This window comes from Puntigrus tetrazona, chromosome 16 (assembly GCF_018831695.1).
Source record: "Puntigrus tetrazona isolate hp1 chromosome 16, ASM1883169v1, whole genome shotgun sequence".
NCBI classification, from domain to species: Eukaryota; Metazoa; Chordata; class Actinopteri; order Cypriniformes; family Cyprinidae; genus Puntigrus; species Puntigrus tetrazona.
In genome coordinates, this window is record NC_056714.1 from 9928411 (window position 1) to 9946077 (window position 17667).

The 17667-nt window shown below is 35.8% G+C and overlaps 1 protein-coding gene across 1 annotated transcript; it reads right to left on the reverse strand.

The window, feature by feature from the left end:
* Nucleotides 1–925: 925 nt before the first annotated feature.
* ddc (dopa decarboxylase) lies at nt 926–17196 on the reverse strand. Its single transcript, XM_043260001.1, has 14 exons — nt 17048–17196; nt 15112–15320; nt 12957–13070; nt 11758–11877; nt 9791–9925; nt 9003–9146; nt 7731–7797; nt 7535–7629; nt 6641–6708; nt 5604–5680; nt 4227–4246; nt 3266–3364; nt 2202–2303; nt 926–1702 (listed from the first exon to the last, which is right to left on the reverse strand). The coding sequence occupies exons 2-14, from the start codon at nt 15310–15312 to the stop codon at nt 1502–1504; spliced, it is 1443 nt and encodes a 480-aa protein (XP_043115936.1). The 5' UTR covers nt 15313–15320; nt 17048–17196; the 3' UTR covers nt 926–1501.
* Between the last annotated feature and the right edge of the window lie 471 nt (nt 17197–17667).

Sequence of the window (17667 nt, forward strand, 5' to 3'; positions counted from 1 at the left end):
AAGGTTCTCCACTGTCTCATTTCAACAGGGCACCCAGCAGGCTCTGGTGAGGAACACTCTCCAGAGAAAGGAGGCTATTGAGGTGGTCCCTATTAATTAGCACAGTAACAAGATCAGCAGTTTAAGACATTAACTTATAATACAAGTCATACAAGTCACTTCTCTTTTTTAATATAGATACGGATTTATTGAATAAACCTAAGACACATAAACTAATACCTACATTCACATTCATATTCACACATTCATACAAGTTGCAGAAAGAGCACTTTTTCATGTCAAAGACAATCTTTATAAATATCAATCGAATCTGTGTGTACACACACTTTGTAAATGAGGCCCCAGAAGCCTAGTGTTTCATTTGTAAGTTTTTGTGCTCGATTGTTCACTTTATCAACTTCAGTTAAAGACTAATTATTGTGCTTGTTCACATTTGTGACTTTGGTGAAAATATAATCAAACTTTTTTATGCAGATTTTTTTTTTTAAAAAAGTTCACTTACACTATCTTGCAACTGTGTATATACAAAGTTCTGGCATGAAACCGATGGAGCAGTCCGGTAGATCTAACTCAGTATGATATAATAGCATCATCACGTGCTACAGCTGTTCTCTCCTGTATCGGTGGCCAGTGTGCTCAGTGCTAAACATTCAAACACTTAGAGTTTGCTGTAGCAGTACCAACACTTTTCAAAACCCCTCCACCTTCCCCAGCTCCACCTGTATAGAGCTGATATGGGGTCATTATGTATGATATGAGGGTTATTCATATATGCTCAGCATGTTGTGGATGTATTAGCAGTAGCATGTCTTCAGCAGAAAAACCCTATACCTGGAGATTGGATTCGATACGCCTATCAATTAACAGTAACAACTGTAATCTTGCAACACATAGCATCCCGTAATATACAATTCACATGCAGCAGTTTGGGAGAAATGCACTTTATTGTCAGTGTTATTACATACACACACACTACTGTTTAATCTTTTTTAACTATTCGGGCACAACAGCTGTCAAAGAATGTTGGTGAGGTATCTCATCACAGCAGCTGTCAAGAACAACGCTTTCAGAAAAGAAGGAAATATTTGATTTTGCTTTATGAAAATGCAGCATGAGTGAGCAAAGCTATAGTGAAATAAGTAAAGGACGATGCCCGGTAAAGCATTTTGACTCTTATTGAGAGAAAAACATTCTCACGACATCTTACAAAACGTATTTCATTTTCAATATAGACACATTTTCAAGTGCACAAGTATACAACGGTTTTTGGGAAAAGCAATGCTCACAGAAGAAGGACACGTATGATCAAGCTCACAAAGACACAGGAGCTCTGCACTCTTGGTGGACACCGTTGTGACAAACATGCATACACTCGCATACACACGTTTTGACAATAAATAGTAGAAAGAACCGCAGCAGTAGAGTGAAAGTAAGACAGTGTGGATAGCAGACGTGATACAGATCACCCATTTGTCTTAACATGTGATGCCCACCGTAGCGGTCAGTGGGGCAGTTCCTGAAGCAGCTCCGATGCCAGGTGGCTGATGTGGCTCCAGGCCTCCTGAACATGCCGTGACTCAGTAGTACGGGCGCACACGGCAAACCGCAGAACAAACTTGCCTGCCAGTTGGCACGGTACCAGATGGATCTTACGTGCGCTGTTGATCCTCTTCAACAGAGTTTCGTTTAATTCATTGGAGCCCTGCAGGGTTTAACACGTAGCTCAGTAATTTTGTAACTGCTCACTGATCTAAAAAATGTGCTAACAAAGACACTTGACTCAAACAACTCCAGTATATTAGGCATACTATTCGGTTTTAGTATGCGAATCAGCGTAATATTATGGTTATGTACACAAATAACTTACATATAAAATATGCATTATAATTAACATTGCTATAGACTAACAAACATTAATGGATTTTTTTTTCTTTCAGTATTTATTTAACTATATTGTTTTTCAAGTTTTGCCTAAATGCAATTAAATAATTGGTACATTTATTTTCCCCCCAAAAAAAGAAAAGATGGGGTTTTTTTCTATGTTGCTGTTGCAAATATTATAACATCATTTTTATATAAAATTATTATTTTCATTTTTGTAATTTGCGCTGCTCTCTTTGCATGTCAATGGAAATTAAAATAAATAATACTGCAATTTTCTATACTTAACCATTACAACAGTTCAGCAGTTTTTCTCTGACCTTGAGTCTAAAGCAGACGAGGCCCAGCACAACATCAGCGGAGATCTCAAAGCGTTGATCAGCTCTCACCAAAGTCTCAAACTCTTTGGCCAGTCCTACATGCTGAAACAAGATGAACAGCACATTTTAGGCATGAAATTATGCAGCTAATTTGTGTGAAACTAACAGTGTTCGTGGAAAATGCCCATAATGGTCTGAACAGAATGCACACATGCGCACAAACAATAAAATAAAATACAATAAAAGAAAAGGTATAATTATAAAATAAAATAAATAACAATTACAGATTTGAAACAATGTGAGTTGTAAATAATCAATAATAGGTGGGTAAATAATAACAAGCTTTTATCTGTGGATGAAATAGTTTTTCAATAATACCAGCAGGGGGCAGCCTGTAGATTAAAATAAATCCAACCAAAATACCAGAGGTGAGAATAATTTTGCTTACCATAGAATAAAGATTTCATTTGCTTCAAGTTTATCAGTAATAATTATTTCAGTGCTTATTGCTGGAATCAAAACTGACCATACGATTTCATCATTCTCAGTTATTCCTTATGGCTACTGTCCAGCATTTGAGAGCTGAGCATTAAACCCGAGTCATTACTGAAGTACTGAATGAAGAAAAGGGAAGTACAAATGGGCGATATTATGTTCTTTGATAGATGCTCTAAATAAATGATTTTATCAGTGATCTTTTTTGATGCTAATTACTGTATTCCTTATGGCTACTGCCCGCATTCAGAGTCATTCAGAAGCACTGAAAAACTGAATGAAGAAAAGAGAAGCACAAATGGGAGAAAAAATTGTGCTTCGATGGACCTCATGATCTTTTACTAAACTGAAACTGAATGGAACATTCACAAAGTTTAAAAATAGGTAATGTAGGCTATGCTCTGTATTTCACAACCTAGAATCTTTACCGGCATACATGTCCAGAACATATAATGAAGATGAAGGGGGGGGGGAATGCTCATTTGCGTCATTCCAAATCGACTGCGGAGCCAAATAAGATGCGATTGGCAAGGCTAACTTGATTGACAGCGTGGATTAAAGGCAGTTACCTTGCGGATGTAGGCTTGGAGACCTTTGAGTCCGTACATGCGGAACACAAACCACATCTTGAGAGAGCGGAACCTACGACCCAATGGGATCTGCCAGTGCTGAAGGGAGATGAGATGAGAAATGACATATGAACTGTGCTCACATGAATACACAAACCAGTGCACATACGCGTGATTATACAGAAGTTTATACTTCATGTGCAAAAAGTTGCTACGTCCCTTTTTTAACACATACAAAGACTTACACATTAAAATACTTTTTCCCCCATATAAAGAACAACCGAGCACAAACATAATACAGTTCCATTGTCTAAAGTACCACAGTACTCTATTTGTGTTTGTCAGACATGCATTAAGAACAGACATAAAATGCATTAATTTAATAATTTGCAATAATACTGCATAATGCATACATAACAGCAGGATTTAGCAGCCCAACACACTGAACAAACACAGGAATATATATTATAATAATTAAACCAGATTATGTGTATGTATGTGTATGTGTATGTATATATATATGTATATATATATATATATATATATATATATATATATATATATATATATATATATATGTATATATGTTATTGTATTATGTATTATATATATATATATATATATATATATATATATATATATATATGTATATGTTTTGATTGCATTTATTGGCCTTTGGTGCAAACATCAAAAGATATGGAAAGGGATTTCTCTGTTTATTTTGATTAGTTAATCATTACTGTTAGTGACTCTATCGGAGAAGACCTGCAACCTACTGAACCTCTGTACTAGATAACGACCTAGTTACCCAGTTAATATTATCAGAACTTAAATCATTTTAATAAATTATTCATTCAGATAACAACCTAATATAGGTTAACAGAAGTCTTCAGCAGGCTAAACAAATATTATTTTAGACAAGAACACCTGCACACATACATGTCGCATGCATTATACTTACTCTATAATCAGTCACAAGTCCTATGAATATAGAAAAAATATGTCAATATTTGATCATAACACACTAAAAAGCAAGCCGTGAAAAATGCAAAGAGACAAGTGCACAGCACACAAAGTATTCTTTACATAACAAGCAATAAAAAGACCATCATTCTTTTTTTTTCATCTGGCCAAGCCTGTTGGAAATTTAATCAGGATGTTGCATATGATGGAAATGGCTTTAAGGTGTGTATGCATGTATGCACGTGTGTGTGTGTGTGTGTTGTGTACTGGGTTTACAGACGGGGCTGCTCTTTTGTTTTGCTGTCAGCACAATTACAATCGTCTGCACAGCTGCACACTGCCCACAGACACATTACCACAGGAACTGTCTTTGTTTAGCCATGTTTAAATGTCCAACATGCAACAGGCAGCTCATTGGTCGACATGTGTGAGGAAACAACAGACATGAGCGATCAGATTACTGATACTGCATTAGACGTCAAAAAACGAATCATGATTGATTGTTTCTGGACATTTTTACAATTGCCATAGTGTAGAAGTGATTTTTAGCAAATACATGAATTCACGGATTCACACGGATGTTCTAGCTTAGTAACCACAAGCGTTATTTATAACATTAACTATTTAATTATGGATGTTTTGTGAACATTTGACAACCCTGGATTACTCCACCCCCAAATACTCACCCCCATGTTCAGCAGTTGCCTTCTCTGTGTATTCTCATCACTTCATACCATTTAGATTGAAACACTGATAGCAGATGGACTCATTTTAAAGAGGTCTTTCATACTTTTCTGGTCCGTTACGGCGTGATTTACTTGGCAGGCAATGGGGCAGTCATAAGACTCTAAAATATCATTTTGGGCTGTAGAGTAACCCTTTAAAGTCTACAAACATACAACTGTATGTGAAAGTCAGTAAAAGCTGCTCTATCTATCCTAAAATAAAAGTCAACAATGGAATCACGGATATACCTTTTTAAGCGTGTTTTTGGTGTTTTTAGGGACAATGTATTTGATATTATACTGCGCAAAATATGCAAAAATAATATTAAGTGAACTTGAAGTGTAGCAGGTTAGAAAGCTGTTGTTTACCAGCAGCACACAGAGGCTTACAGAAGACAGCAGAGCACTAAGGTGAATAATCTGATCGAGCCTTCAGTGTGACGTAAAGTGGATGTCAGCACAAAACGTCATGTCTCATTAATAAGGATCACGGTCATCCTCTTTACACCTCATGCATTAGCACTTCAGTCTTCTATTAGTTTTATTATTGTTTGTTTTTTGTAATAAAGACTGACAGTTTCCAGCGCTAAACTAACAGAAATGTGTAAAATAAGAAATAAAGTATAAAGTGCAGAGTCCTGATTGGTTACCTGACTCTTGGTGATCATGCTTCAGATAAAGCGGCTCCATTTTAAATGCTCCAATGATGTCTGATCTTTTCTTCACCCTGCACAGAGACATTCACCTTCAGCGTATGAGACAACAATCATATGAAAATATTGTGCATGCAGCATATATAACTATTATTTGAATGTTGAGTAATAGCTAACTAATATCCGATTTTTTTATCAAACCCTGTATAATGAGGTGACAAAAAAAGTATTAAACAACTCAATAAATCCTCTAGCACCATTTAAAAGTATCTTTTACAAACCAAATATAACAATAGTCACACAAAGAGGAAATTATGAATTAAAAGATTGAATAAAGACTATTGATTTGTTGATAGTGCCATTTGCACAGTAACATTTTTATGTGCAGCATATCTATATGAATCTATTTTAGGTATTTGCAATACCTAATACACTTATGGCTAGTTCTTGGAAAAGGATTTGCATAATTTATTTTAAGGTTCAAGGTTTAAGGTTCAATTTATTGGCATTAATCAAGGCAGGGTCAAGGTGGGGTTTGAAGATTTGCAGACGCCACTCAGTTTGATTATTTTCTTTCTAATGCGATGAAGTGACATATCAATATAACTCAGTACATTTTTAAAATGTGGCTTAAGTGTTGAAATAACTTTGGGGCCACTGTATACACTAACGTTAAAAAGTTGGTTTTGTAATATTCTGATATATACTTAAATTCATATACATTTTTTCTACTTACATTAAAAAATATAATGTATTTCTGTGATTAAGAATGACTACACTTTCGATTTAGCTAAATTCATCTTTGCTGCATATTTGCTGTATATTATCAGGGTTAATTTGGATACACTCTTGTCTTGTATTTTCTATCTTTATAACCATGAGCATTTTTGTTTGCGTGGTGCTGACATAAAGGGCAGCTGGGACAGTTTCCTGTGTTGACTGAAAAGCCAACCAAAAGCATGTTGAGATACTGTAGATTGGGTCAGAGTTTAAATGGAATATGATTTTTGCTGATAAAGCCACTAAACACTCACCACATTGCTGAGCAATCAAAGTTCACCAGGAGCCATTTATGAGGATTGAAATTGAAAGAGTCTGCAAACTAAAAGAGAAGCAAATGTTGATGTGATTTTTTTCTAAAATGTGACAAAATAAGTCACAAATGCGCTAACTACTGCTAAACAAAATTAATTGTATATATTTTGCTTGTCATCTTTCAGCTAGCTCATAGCATGGCCTGATATCAACTACTTTTGATTCTGACGGGAAGCATATTTTGCATCAAACTCATAATCAACTGCAGCACGGCAGATGAGCGTTCGAAAAAAGCCACTATCTCAAAGTCTAATCTTTTTGCTCACTCTCCCCTTTCCAATATCCTTTCCATCCGCTGCCATGGCGGTTTGATCGTTGCCATGCTGAGTCCTGCCTATCTTTCACTTCCTGGCAACCAACACTACACAGGAAACAGCAGCAGGCTGTCATTCCGGTCAATAATAAAAACCATCGTCTGTGCAGGGGAGCACAGTCTTCGCTATTGTTTGAACTCGTGCTGCTAATAAACAGTGATATTTCTTTAGCCGGGGAAAAAAGAACTTATCTAAAGGTCTTCCTATGCCTCAGGAAATTACTTTACCCTTATCATTGTGACACCCAGCTGGGCTCCACGAAAACTCAAAGGATGATCGGGGATCTCTAATATACCACCCATTCCACAAGTCATCGCTCATGCCAGCTTGCATCATTTGTGACATTTAAATATTCTCGGTCGCACACACAGGACTCTTCTTCAACGCATTGCTTCTACAGGATCAATGGTTTGAGCCGAGCACAGATTGCTCTTCTGTTATCATTCATGCTACTGGGGGCTTTAAGAGCATCCTGTGAAGTGTGCTTAAGAACACACTGTGATTTGAATGGTATCTCACCTCTACTCCATTTAGCAGGGGTCTGAACTCTGGACAGATAAATGCACTCCCAGCATATGCAGCATCAATGTGCATCCAGATTTTCTCTGCATTACCTGACATAGAAACAACGACAAATGTGTCCATTCAAATATTCAGCAATATTTTACAAGATAAAAGGGAAGGGAAGTAAAATCTTACAATCAATCAATCTTACATATAGGGCCGAGCTCAGTGACGCGGTCAAATGCACAGGATGGAGTTGTTCCCAATGTTGCACAAAACTAAGAGAAACATCCAGGATATCAAACAGATGCATTATTATGTTTTCATTTTAATATTTAACGTACTACGGATAAGACATTGTTTAATCCGAATCTAGAATGTTCAATGAAAAATTCATGTTTTGGTCACAAAAAGATTTGTTCCTGCTTGGTTTGTAATTATGCTGTGTTTCTTCTGACACAGCTTCGCTGGCTGAGCCTGGGGCTAATTTGACTAATTTGATTCGAAAAAACAGGCTCTCCAAACAGCATTAACCATCATGCAGACAGGGGTGAGGGGGGGGAGGATCAGGTTCAGAGAAAGAGCAGAGACAAATGTCCAATTTGTTCTCATTTTGTGCTCTCTAACAGTCTGAGCGGCTGCTATCTTTCTACCATGATGTTGATTGATTCTGTAATTTTGCACTTGTTATGTAGCAGCTGTTCTAATGGTAAGGGTTAATCATTAAGATTCAAGAGCAAATTCTGCAACATTTCCTGGGGATTAAAAAATAATAACAAAAGGTATTTTTCAATTGACAGACGTGAAGCACTGTACTGTATAAAATCATGTCTGACTGTGAGAATTCCCCTATAAATTGTATAGTTGGTGTGACGAATTTATATTATGCTATATTATGCATTTAGCATTTAGTGAACAAAAATGTTGCATAGAGAAAGCAAGGTGGTCACATTTTAGTTTGGGGACCATTGACTATGGCTTCAATAAACTCATCTAATTTGCAGCATATTGATAGTTAGGAAGGTAGTTGTGTAGAATATGTGCTGTATAAGTGCTAATAGAAAGTCAATGTGTTAGGAACATGCATGCTGATAAGCAACTAGTTACAAATAGTTAATATTTTGATGGTCTATTTTGGATTCTGTTGACAACAAGAAATGTTGCACCCATATATTAATTCACTCTCATTACTATTATTAGGCTGTCTGCATAATTTCTGCCTAATCTTTAGTGCTGTGGTCTACCAAGAGACCTTATTCTAACAACTTATTCTAACACTAACCCTACCAGTCTACTTATTTACTAACACTATAATCAGGGTTAGTACAGATGTAGACAACAAGAGTTACTTATATAGTCAACAAAATGTGTAAAAATGAGTATCAAAATAAACTGAAACCCTGGACTTTGAACTAAAGTGTTACTCTTAAGACAATAGTTGTGCTGTTTAAAAGAAGCTTGTAGTTAGTAGAGATATACATACAAAAAATGGTATGAGTCCTGCGGCTCTGTCCTCTTCTAAAACTTTCTGCAGTGCAGCTCCTCGCACAGAAAACTTATTGTCGGTGGGAATTTTCTTCATCCTTACTCCACCTATCAAACCTGCCCTCTCCACCGATGAGTGTGCCTGAAACGTTAACAAAACACTGCCATATAATTTCGCAAATGATTATTACAACTTCGTACCCATTTTAATGTTAAGTCTATAATATACTTTGGGTAAACATTTTTCAACACCTTTTTTACCCTGTCAAAATCAGCTCAGTTTTCATCAAACCATTCTAGTCCATGTTGCTTTAAATGCTAATGAGCTCTGCCAACCCCGCCCCTTTCTTCAGTGGAGTGACGAGCAGACTGTAGACTTCAGCTGCAAAACTGGCTAACTAGCACATTATTAGGAAAGGAGATTTGAAAAGATTCATAAAACTCCTTTACTCAATTCTGAATATAATGCTGGATCACGGATGATTGACATAGATGCAGTTATCTAAATCGAGGATCGGCGTAACTTTAAATGGGGCATAACACACACAATTTCACCCAATCTCATGTTAATCTTGAGTACTTATAGAGTAGTATTGCATCCTGCATATCTCCAAAAAGGCTATTTTTATCAAATGATAGTAAATGATAGCTGCTATATTCATTATTACATCCAACAACAAAACACTTCAATCTTATAAATATTTTTTTTGGCTGGGTAATCTTGAAAAAACACATTCAAGGGGCTATCTATCTGGGTTTCTTCACCCAGCGGACATGTTGTTTTACCTGATCAGATGAGTATGCGACTAGTTTGGATATAATGTCTGTCTCAGATCGGTCAGGATGGTCAGCCTGGATCAGTTTGACGATTTTGGAGCGAGCAGCAAGAAGAGCTATGAGAGTGGCTTCACTGGCAGTACCCTGTAGAAACAAAAACATTATTTATTTATATTTGATACTTTGAACAATGCCGCTGTTTGTGGAAATTCAAAAGCAGTCTAAATTCAGCAGTGTGTCTTACAGTTAGACATGTTCAGTATTACGTGAGACATAATTTCCCTCATTTCAAATATTGGATTGAACGAAACAGCTTCGATCAATATGCCCTGATGCTGCTTAGACATTGTAAATGCAGCGGCAATGAATTTTCATCAGCTCTCCAGGTCTTTTTTGTGTGTCCTCAATGAGCGAATGAGAAGACTTCCACTCAAAAGCCCTCAATACAGATCACCTCGGCTCATTGTGAGGCACGAGCTGTCTTTGATTTCCCCTTCGTAAGCCTGACAGCACACACCCACGTCCTGATTACTAATGATTTGGCAACAAGATATTACAAAGCACAATAAAAAAAATAATTTCAAGAACAAAAATGATTTTCCATTCCAATTTCTTTGATCAACTGCTAATTTTCAGTGTATTTTACCCTATAAAACCTACTGTATCATACTGATTAGCCTCTAAATGAGCTACATGATTAAAACTTGTCTAAAACCCTGTTGTAAACAATCTGCCTTTTGTCATCTGATTAATACTAATAACAGCAGGTAAAAGTAAAAGTATTAATCTTTTTAATAAAAAACCCTGTCCCCATTCAGTCATGGTACACATCATTTTGCTGGAAAACCTTTATAGATTTTTTATGCAGTAAATATAAGAATAGTTTTAGGTTCAGGTTTTTTCTACTTCCACCCAGAGTTGTAATACTTGAACTGCAATTTTGAATGAACTAAGACTTGGATGGACTCAGGTGGACTCGAATACATATCATGTGCAGATGAATACATATCATGTGTAATATAAAATAGTTGTAAAAAAGTAACACCATAAAATCTATGCAAAAAGATGTATAAACGTCTCACATATAATCGTATGATCAACTCAACTGATTAAAAACTAGTACTCAACAAGGTGGTCTAGGACCTAACACTGCTTCCACCTGTTCTCCTCCCCTCTCTACTATGCCCACCTTTGCTGAGAGGGATAGCTTTCAAAATCCACAAACTCCCTCATTAGGGAGTGCTATCAGTGAAAATAATTCCTGTTGCCATAGTGAGCTCTCTAAAAAGCCCAAAGACAAAACCATTCAGTAGGAGGACACACACTCCAAAGCAGCTTTAATGACAGAGCATCAAACCAACTGTCATCAGTGGGCTTTCCATACGCTGTGCTTCCTGTCTCTCTCTAAATGGTCACAGCTGTTCGACTGTTACATCCATAGTGACGAAATGATCACGGACCGCTCTCAACGCACGCCCGCCTGACTGGCTCCTCTCATGTGTAGTTGATGTCTTAAAAGGCAATTTCTACAGGACATAACAATTTGCAGGGCCTAGAGAAGAAATCAATGACAAACAAATTGTTGTGTGGGACATGTGTATGAAATTTGTTATTGTTCAAAATAAATTGCCCGTAAACATGGATTAAGGTTGCCCATGTGGCATTAAAGTGGTTTAAAATGTCCACATTTTTACACTGGGCACAACATTCTGATGGGAATATAGATAGGCAATTATTTTAGTATGTATCAAAAGATGCTTAAAGGCAATGCATATTCACATGTCTTGAAGTTTTATATATATACGGTATATAAAATATAATATATTCTACATATACCCCTGCAGTACACAGACCCCATTCATGGACTCATGGTTGAAAACACTGTATAAGTGATACCATGTAAATTTTTATTTAAACTCGTACTACTACTACTACTACTACTACTATCAAATAAAATCTTTTCTCAATTATCTCACCTGAATGACCCCACCCCCTCTGCCCTCTGTACCAGCCAGGAAATCCTCTGGTAGCTTCAGCATCTTCCCCAGCCAGTCCAGCATCACTGTCTCTAGCTCTGTACAGGCAGGACTCGCTGCCTACAAAAATAAATAAATGAAAAAATATTGTTTATTGATAAATAAAACCTAAATGAATGCTGGATGGATGGATGGATGGATGGATGGATGGATGGATGGATGGATGGATGGATGGATGGATGGATGGAAAAGCAAATGCAAACTGGATGAGATGGATGGATGGATGGATGGATGGATGGATGGATAGATGGATGGAAAAGCAAATGAAAGCTGGATGGATGGATGGATGGATGGATGGATGGATGGATGGATGGGTGGGTGAAAAAGCAGATGGATGCAGGATTAACAGACAGGTGGCTAAATGGATAAAAAGAATAATAAAACCTAAATGAATGCGGGATGGATGGATGGATGGACAGATGAATGGATGAAAAAGCAAATGAAAGCTGGATGGGATGGATGGATTTAAAACCAAATGAAAGCTGGATGGATGGATGGATGGATAGATGGATGGATGGATGGATGATGAATGGAAAAGCAAATGAAAGCTAGATTGACGGATGGATGGATGGATGGATGGATGGATGGATGGATGGATGGATGGATGGATGAAAAAGCAGATGGATGCAGGATTAAGGTGGTGGCTAAATGGATAAACAGAAGGAACAATAGAGGGACAGGCAGATGTCTAACCAAATATGTACAACAGAAATAAACAGAAAAAAATGGTTGAAAATATTAAGCATGGATGGATGGATGGATGGATGGATGGATGGATGGATGGATGGATGGATGGATGGATGGATGAATGAATGGATGGAAAAGCAGATGAATGTTGGATGAATGGATGAAAAAGGAAATGAATGTTGGATGGATGAATGGAAAAGTGGCTGGATGGATGGACTGGTTGATGGATGGATAAACTAAACTAAATGGATAAATGCAAAAAAAAGAACATAAATTGATGGATTGGTGTGGATGGATGGATAGATGGAAAACACACTAGCAGGTGGCTAAATAGATGGATGGATGGATAGGTGATTAGATAGTTCAAAGGAGGGACAGATAGAAGATAGGCTAACTAGTTGGATAGATAGAGAGAGAGAGAGAGAGAGAGAGAGAGAGAGAGAGAGAGATACCCAAGAGAATCCAATGCAGCCAATGGCTCCACACAGCATGTCAGCCAGCATTGCAGGAAAAGAGTGGGCTGTAGGAAAGTATGCATAGAAGTACGGGCTGTGCCAGTGTGTCACCTGAAACAGTGTACAAACATGTACAAACATTAATTTTAAATTTGTCTTCAGTATTCAGTAATAAACCTCAAAAAGATACAAAACTGTTTGCTACAGTAATATAGCATGTTTTCAAGCCTAAGACCAGGGACTGTGCTCTATTAGATTTAGCCTGGCAGTTCTATTGTTGCTCACCTTTGCTCTTTTGAACAGGGATTATGACTTCAGTAACAGTGACATCAGGGTTTTTTGCTCACAAAGTTAAAGGTTAGACGAAATTATGAAGGCTAGATTAAATTATTCCATGTGTTTAGTGGAGGAGAGAGCTTGAGGCAATGTGTGTGTATGTGTGTGTGTGTGTCTCTTGCAGGATTTTCCTATTGTGAGTCATTCATTAGCCCAAGCACACACTTTTAAATTACTATTAAAACAAGACTTCTGAAAGGGAAAATTGATCTAATTGGACACAGTAGGAAGGTTAGCACCTTCAACTGAATTAAAGTGTTTGTTTTTCCCTCTGAGCTACGAAATGAAGGGGTGGGGGAGGCTTTTCTCTGACCCCAGGTTAGAGTTTAATGATTCATTTCCTAGCTTTCAGCTTACAGCCCCTCAAAAGGTGGACTTTGAACACGTCTAATGAGAAAAAAAACTTTAGGGTCTCTTGATGCTTTAGGGTCTCTTAAAACAAAATATCTTTATCTACACAAGATAAATCACATACATTTATGAATATTTGCACTGTCGTTACATCATCCTTGACATAATGTATAACCACATCATCGTATCTGTTAACTGCTTGGTAGACTATCTGTTTAAATGATGGACATAATGCAATATACATAATTTAAGGTAGAAGCTGACAAAAGTTTGCTTTATTGCATTTTTCTTCTACATTTGAAGAATCAAAGAAAAAGATTATAAAGACAGATTCAACAATTTTTTAAAAGAGCTCTAATGTACATTTATCAACAAAACTTTTGCCTCAATAAACTCTTTATTGACTGCTTATCGATAGTTAGGTAGGGTTAATGTATCTAAAATATAGTCATGCAGAATGAAACACTAATATTTGCTTTATAAGTACTAAAAAACAGCCAATATGTTAGTAATAGGCATTTTAATAAGCAAGATAATAGTGAGAATTTGCCCTTAAACTAAAGTGTTAGTGAACACAAAGCCATATAATAATACTTTAGATTTATATTATTTATTATTTTAGTAGGTAATTCATGTAAATATATATATATATATATATATATATATATATATATATATATATATATATATATATATATATATATATATAATATGCAAACAATTAAAACGTGATTAATCGTGTCCAAAATAAAACTTTTTGTTTACATTACATATGTGTATGTTATGTTTATATAAAAAATATAAAAATATATTTATGTTAGTGCTGCCAAAGAATTAATCATAATATATGTTCACATACAATATTGTTGAATATATAATAATAATACTGTTTACATAATATGTGTGTATGCTGTGAATATTTATTATATAGATATAAAAACGAACACATGAACACATATATTTAAGGGAAATATGTTATTAATGTAATAAATATATTTATATATTGTATAAAATATACATTTATAAATGTATACACATGTATTCACATACAAACACATAAATTATGTAAACAAACACTTTTTTTGGATGCAGTTAATCATTTTACAGCACGAATTTACATTATATGAATATAAATGTATGCATTTTAACATAAATTAAATGGATGAAATATATGCATAAGCAAAACATATGCATTTAAACATAAAATGCATTTAATATTTTCATTTTAAATATTTTCAAAATACTATATGCATTTATATATATATATATATATATATATATATATATATATATATATATATATATATATATATATATATATATATATATATATAAAGACAAAATAGATTTCATAAAGTTTAAGTCATTAAAAATCTTTTCACATAAGATCTAAGATCTGAGAACAATAATATGTAATGACTGTAAAGTAAAGGAACCGTGTCAAAGCTAGTCAGCACTGACTCACCCCTGGCATGATCACCCTCTCTATGTCTTTGACCACATCCTCATAGCTCTCTGACTCCTCCGGGGCCTCCTCAGGAATCAGTGACCTGAGATATCCAGGTTCCACGTCAGGGTAAACCTGCCTCTTCTCAATGTTCTCTAAGTAATCTGCCACATAGTCCACCATCTCCTTCCCTCGTCTCCGGAACTCTGCTGCATCCATGTTTTTACCTGAAATAGAAGTAGAATCCCTCAGTGTGGAGAATAAAAGACAAACGGATGTGCAATGTGCTTTTTTTTTTTTTGTAATAAGGAGAGGTGTTATTAAATTAGTGTTATTGGGAGTGTTTTCATGGTCGACCTGACTCTCAGTTATCTTAACAGGAAAACCATAGCCAGAAGCTACTTGTTCAAGGCATAACATTTAATTATAGAACATATTTAACCATAGGTCACTGATAAATTCCTTTTTTTTGTAGTTATTTATCATAGCATGATAAATAAATTATGCCACAACACATCATTATAAATTTAGTATATAAATACTATTATAGTTAATTAATATTTGGAATAAATATTTGTTTTATTTTTCACATATTTTTTCAATATTTTCAGTTATTGTTCAATATATATTTATTTGTCACTTTTCTTTTTTTTTTGTTTTGATTTGTTTAATTTTCACTTTAATTAATTTAACAAAAAATATTTTAATAGTGTTAACTTTGTTTTTTTTGTTTGTTTTTTTTTACAATAATAACCCTGCAGCATGTTTTGAAACAGGAAATGCCCCTAATGCAGAGCGCACAAATTAACTCGTGTAATTTGTGTGAATATGAAAATGAATTGAGCCATCATCCATTTCATCACCTCACCTCGGTAGCAATATTCTGCTGATAAGAACATCACAGGTTGCGAAATACGCACTATAAAAATGATAATTTATCATTGACATGAACTTTGCGTTCAGTAGTGTTAATAGTATACCGATACATCTAATTCACACTAATTCACACAATCCACTGTTTGCCCACTGTCTCACAGGACACATGCACAGGTTAAATTTGACCTTAAGTTAGAATTCGTTCGAGCGAATGTAACAGAACGAGATTACACCAATCAAATTGCTCTAAATGAGATTTGTCAGCAGGGTTGGTGACAGTGGCTACTACTAATTATTTGTATGCCTGTTATCTCTTCACACTAATCCACATAATACAAATGGATTGAGATGTGTCCGTGTAAGTGTGTGTGTGTGTGTGAGTGTGTGTGTGCATGTGATGACTCATCCAGAAGGTGACTGTTCTTTTTGATCACGTACCAGTAAGTACTATTAAAGTTGTTAATCTTTACACATGCACACATACAAGCAAAAGCATGAAGTGTCTCTGGACGAAGCACGAATATATCGACAAACGCTGACCCTATCCTTAAAAACAGTAAACAATGTTATGTCGTTTTGTACATAAGTGTACGTACTTTTAATATAGAAACAGGATAGCAACGGTTTGAATTATTCTCAACACAAACAAACCAGCAAATGCAAAAAAAAGCATTTAATGAATGAATGAATCAATGTGCTAATGTTCCTAATAAGAATTTTAAAGGGGGAATTGCATATATTAAAGTTTTTAAATAAATAAGTCTGATTTTGGCTTGTAGCAGATATTTTTATGGCCCGTCACGTTGTTCTGAAGCAGGTGCTGTAAAAGCTAAAGTCTGCTGACAGTTGACATTTGCACGGTGACTTTTTTTTTCTTAACACAGTATAATAGAATATGAAACAAAATGTTGAAAGGAAGTAAAGACAATCCACCTGAGCATTTATGCATGTCCTCAACCTGCCCGAATCCCATAATAGTCCTGAATTTGGACCTTGTACCTGGACTGTGTTCTAAAAGCTCAACAAGTGCTACGCTCGTAATATCTGTCCTTCCTCTCAATTCGTTTATTGTACTTACAGTGTCAGAAGAGTCCTCCCTCTCGTCTGTCCTTACGCTCTTTCTTGTTTGTTTCAAACACACATATAAACACGTATACGCGCGCGCACAGAGCAAAGCAGAGTGATGTGGAACAGCAGGGAAGCCTGGGGGTTTATCAGCCCTGCCGCTGTTCAGACAGCCAATCAGAACGAGCCTTTCATTCGGAGCAACGCGCACAGGCAGGGCAAGAGGAGCTGATTCATAAGGAGTTAATGAGAACATGTTCACTTTCCACAAACATTAATACAACTACAGACCAATACGTCCACACACAAACTGTCTCACCCTGAATAATCATTTCATATTGGCAATAATGGCATCTAAAATAGTTTCGACTCGAAATGCATTATCCTTAGTCGTATCCTATATCTAACGTCTAAGCCTTCAATATTTTTATTGAACTGTTATAAAGCGCCTTTGAACAGTTTTACAGCTATTTCACATTTAAATGACTCAACAATGTACCAATAATATATTGCATTATGGAATAAATGTGTTTTCTTGTAAACTTAGTCATTAGATCTGCATTAGATCACAGGTTTCCCTCTCACATCTTGAGTGAATTAGCTCTGGAACCAAAGTCTATAGAACAGAAAGAG

What these genes read in the sequence shown, in the direction of transcription:
- ddc (XM_043260001.1), bottom strand. Translation starts at nt 15,312, where the DNA reads ATGGATGCAGCAGAGTTCCGGAGACGAGGGAAGGAGATGGTGGACTAT. An exon ending in CAGGACTCATACCATTTTTT is followed by an intron (nt 7,798 to 9,002) that starts GTATGTATATCT and finishes TGTTTCTCTTAG; the next exon opens with TTTTGTGCAACATTGGGAAC. An exon ending in GCATGATCACCAAGAGTCAG is followed by an intron (nt 4,247 to 5,603) that starts GTAACCAATCAG and finishes CTATATTCATAG; the next exon opens with GACTTGTGACTGATTATAGA.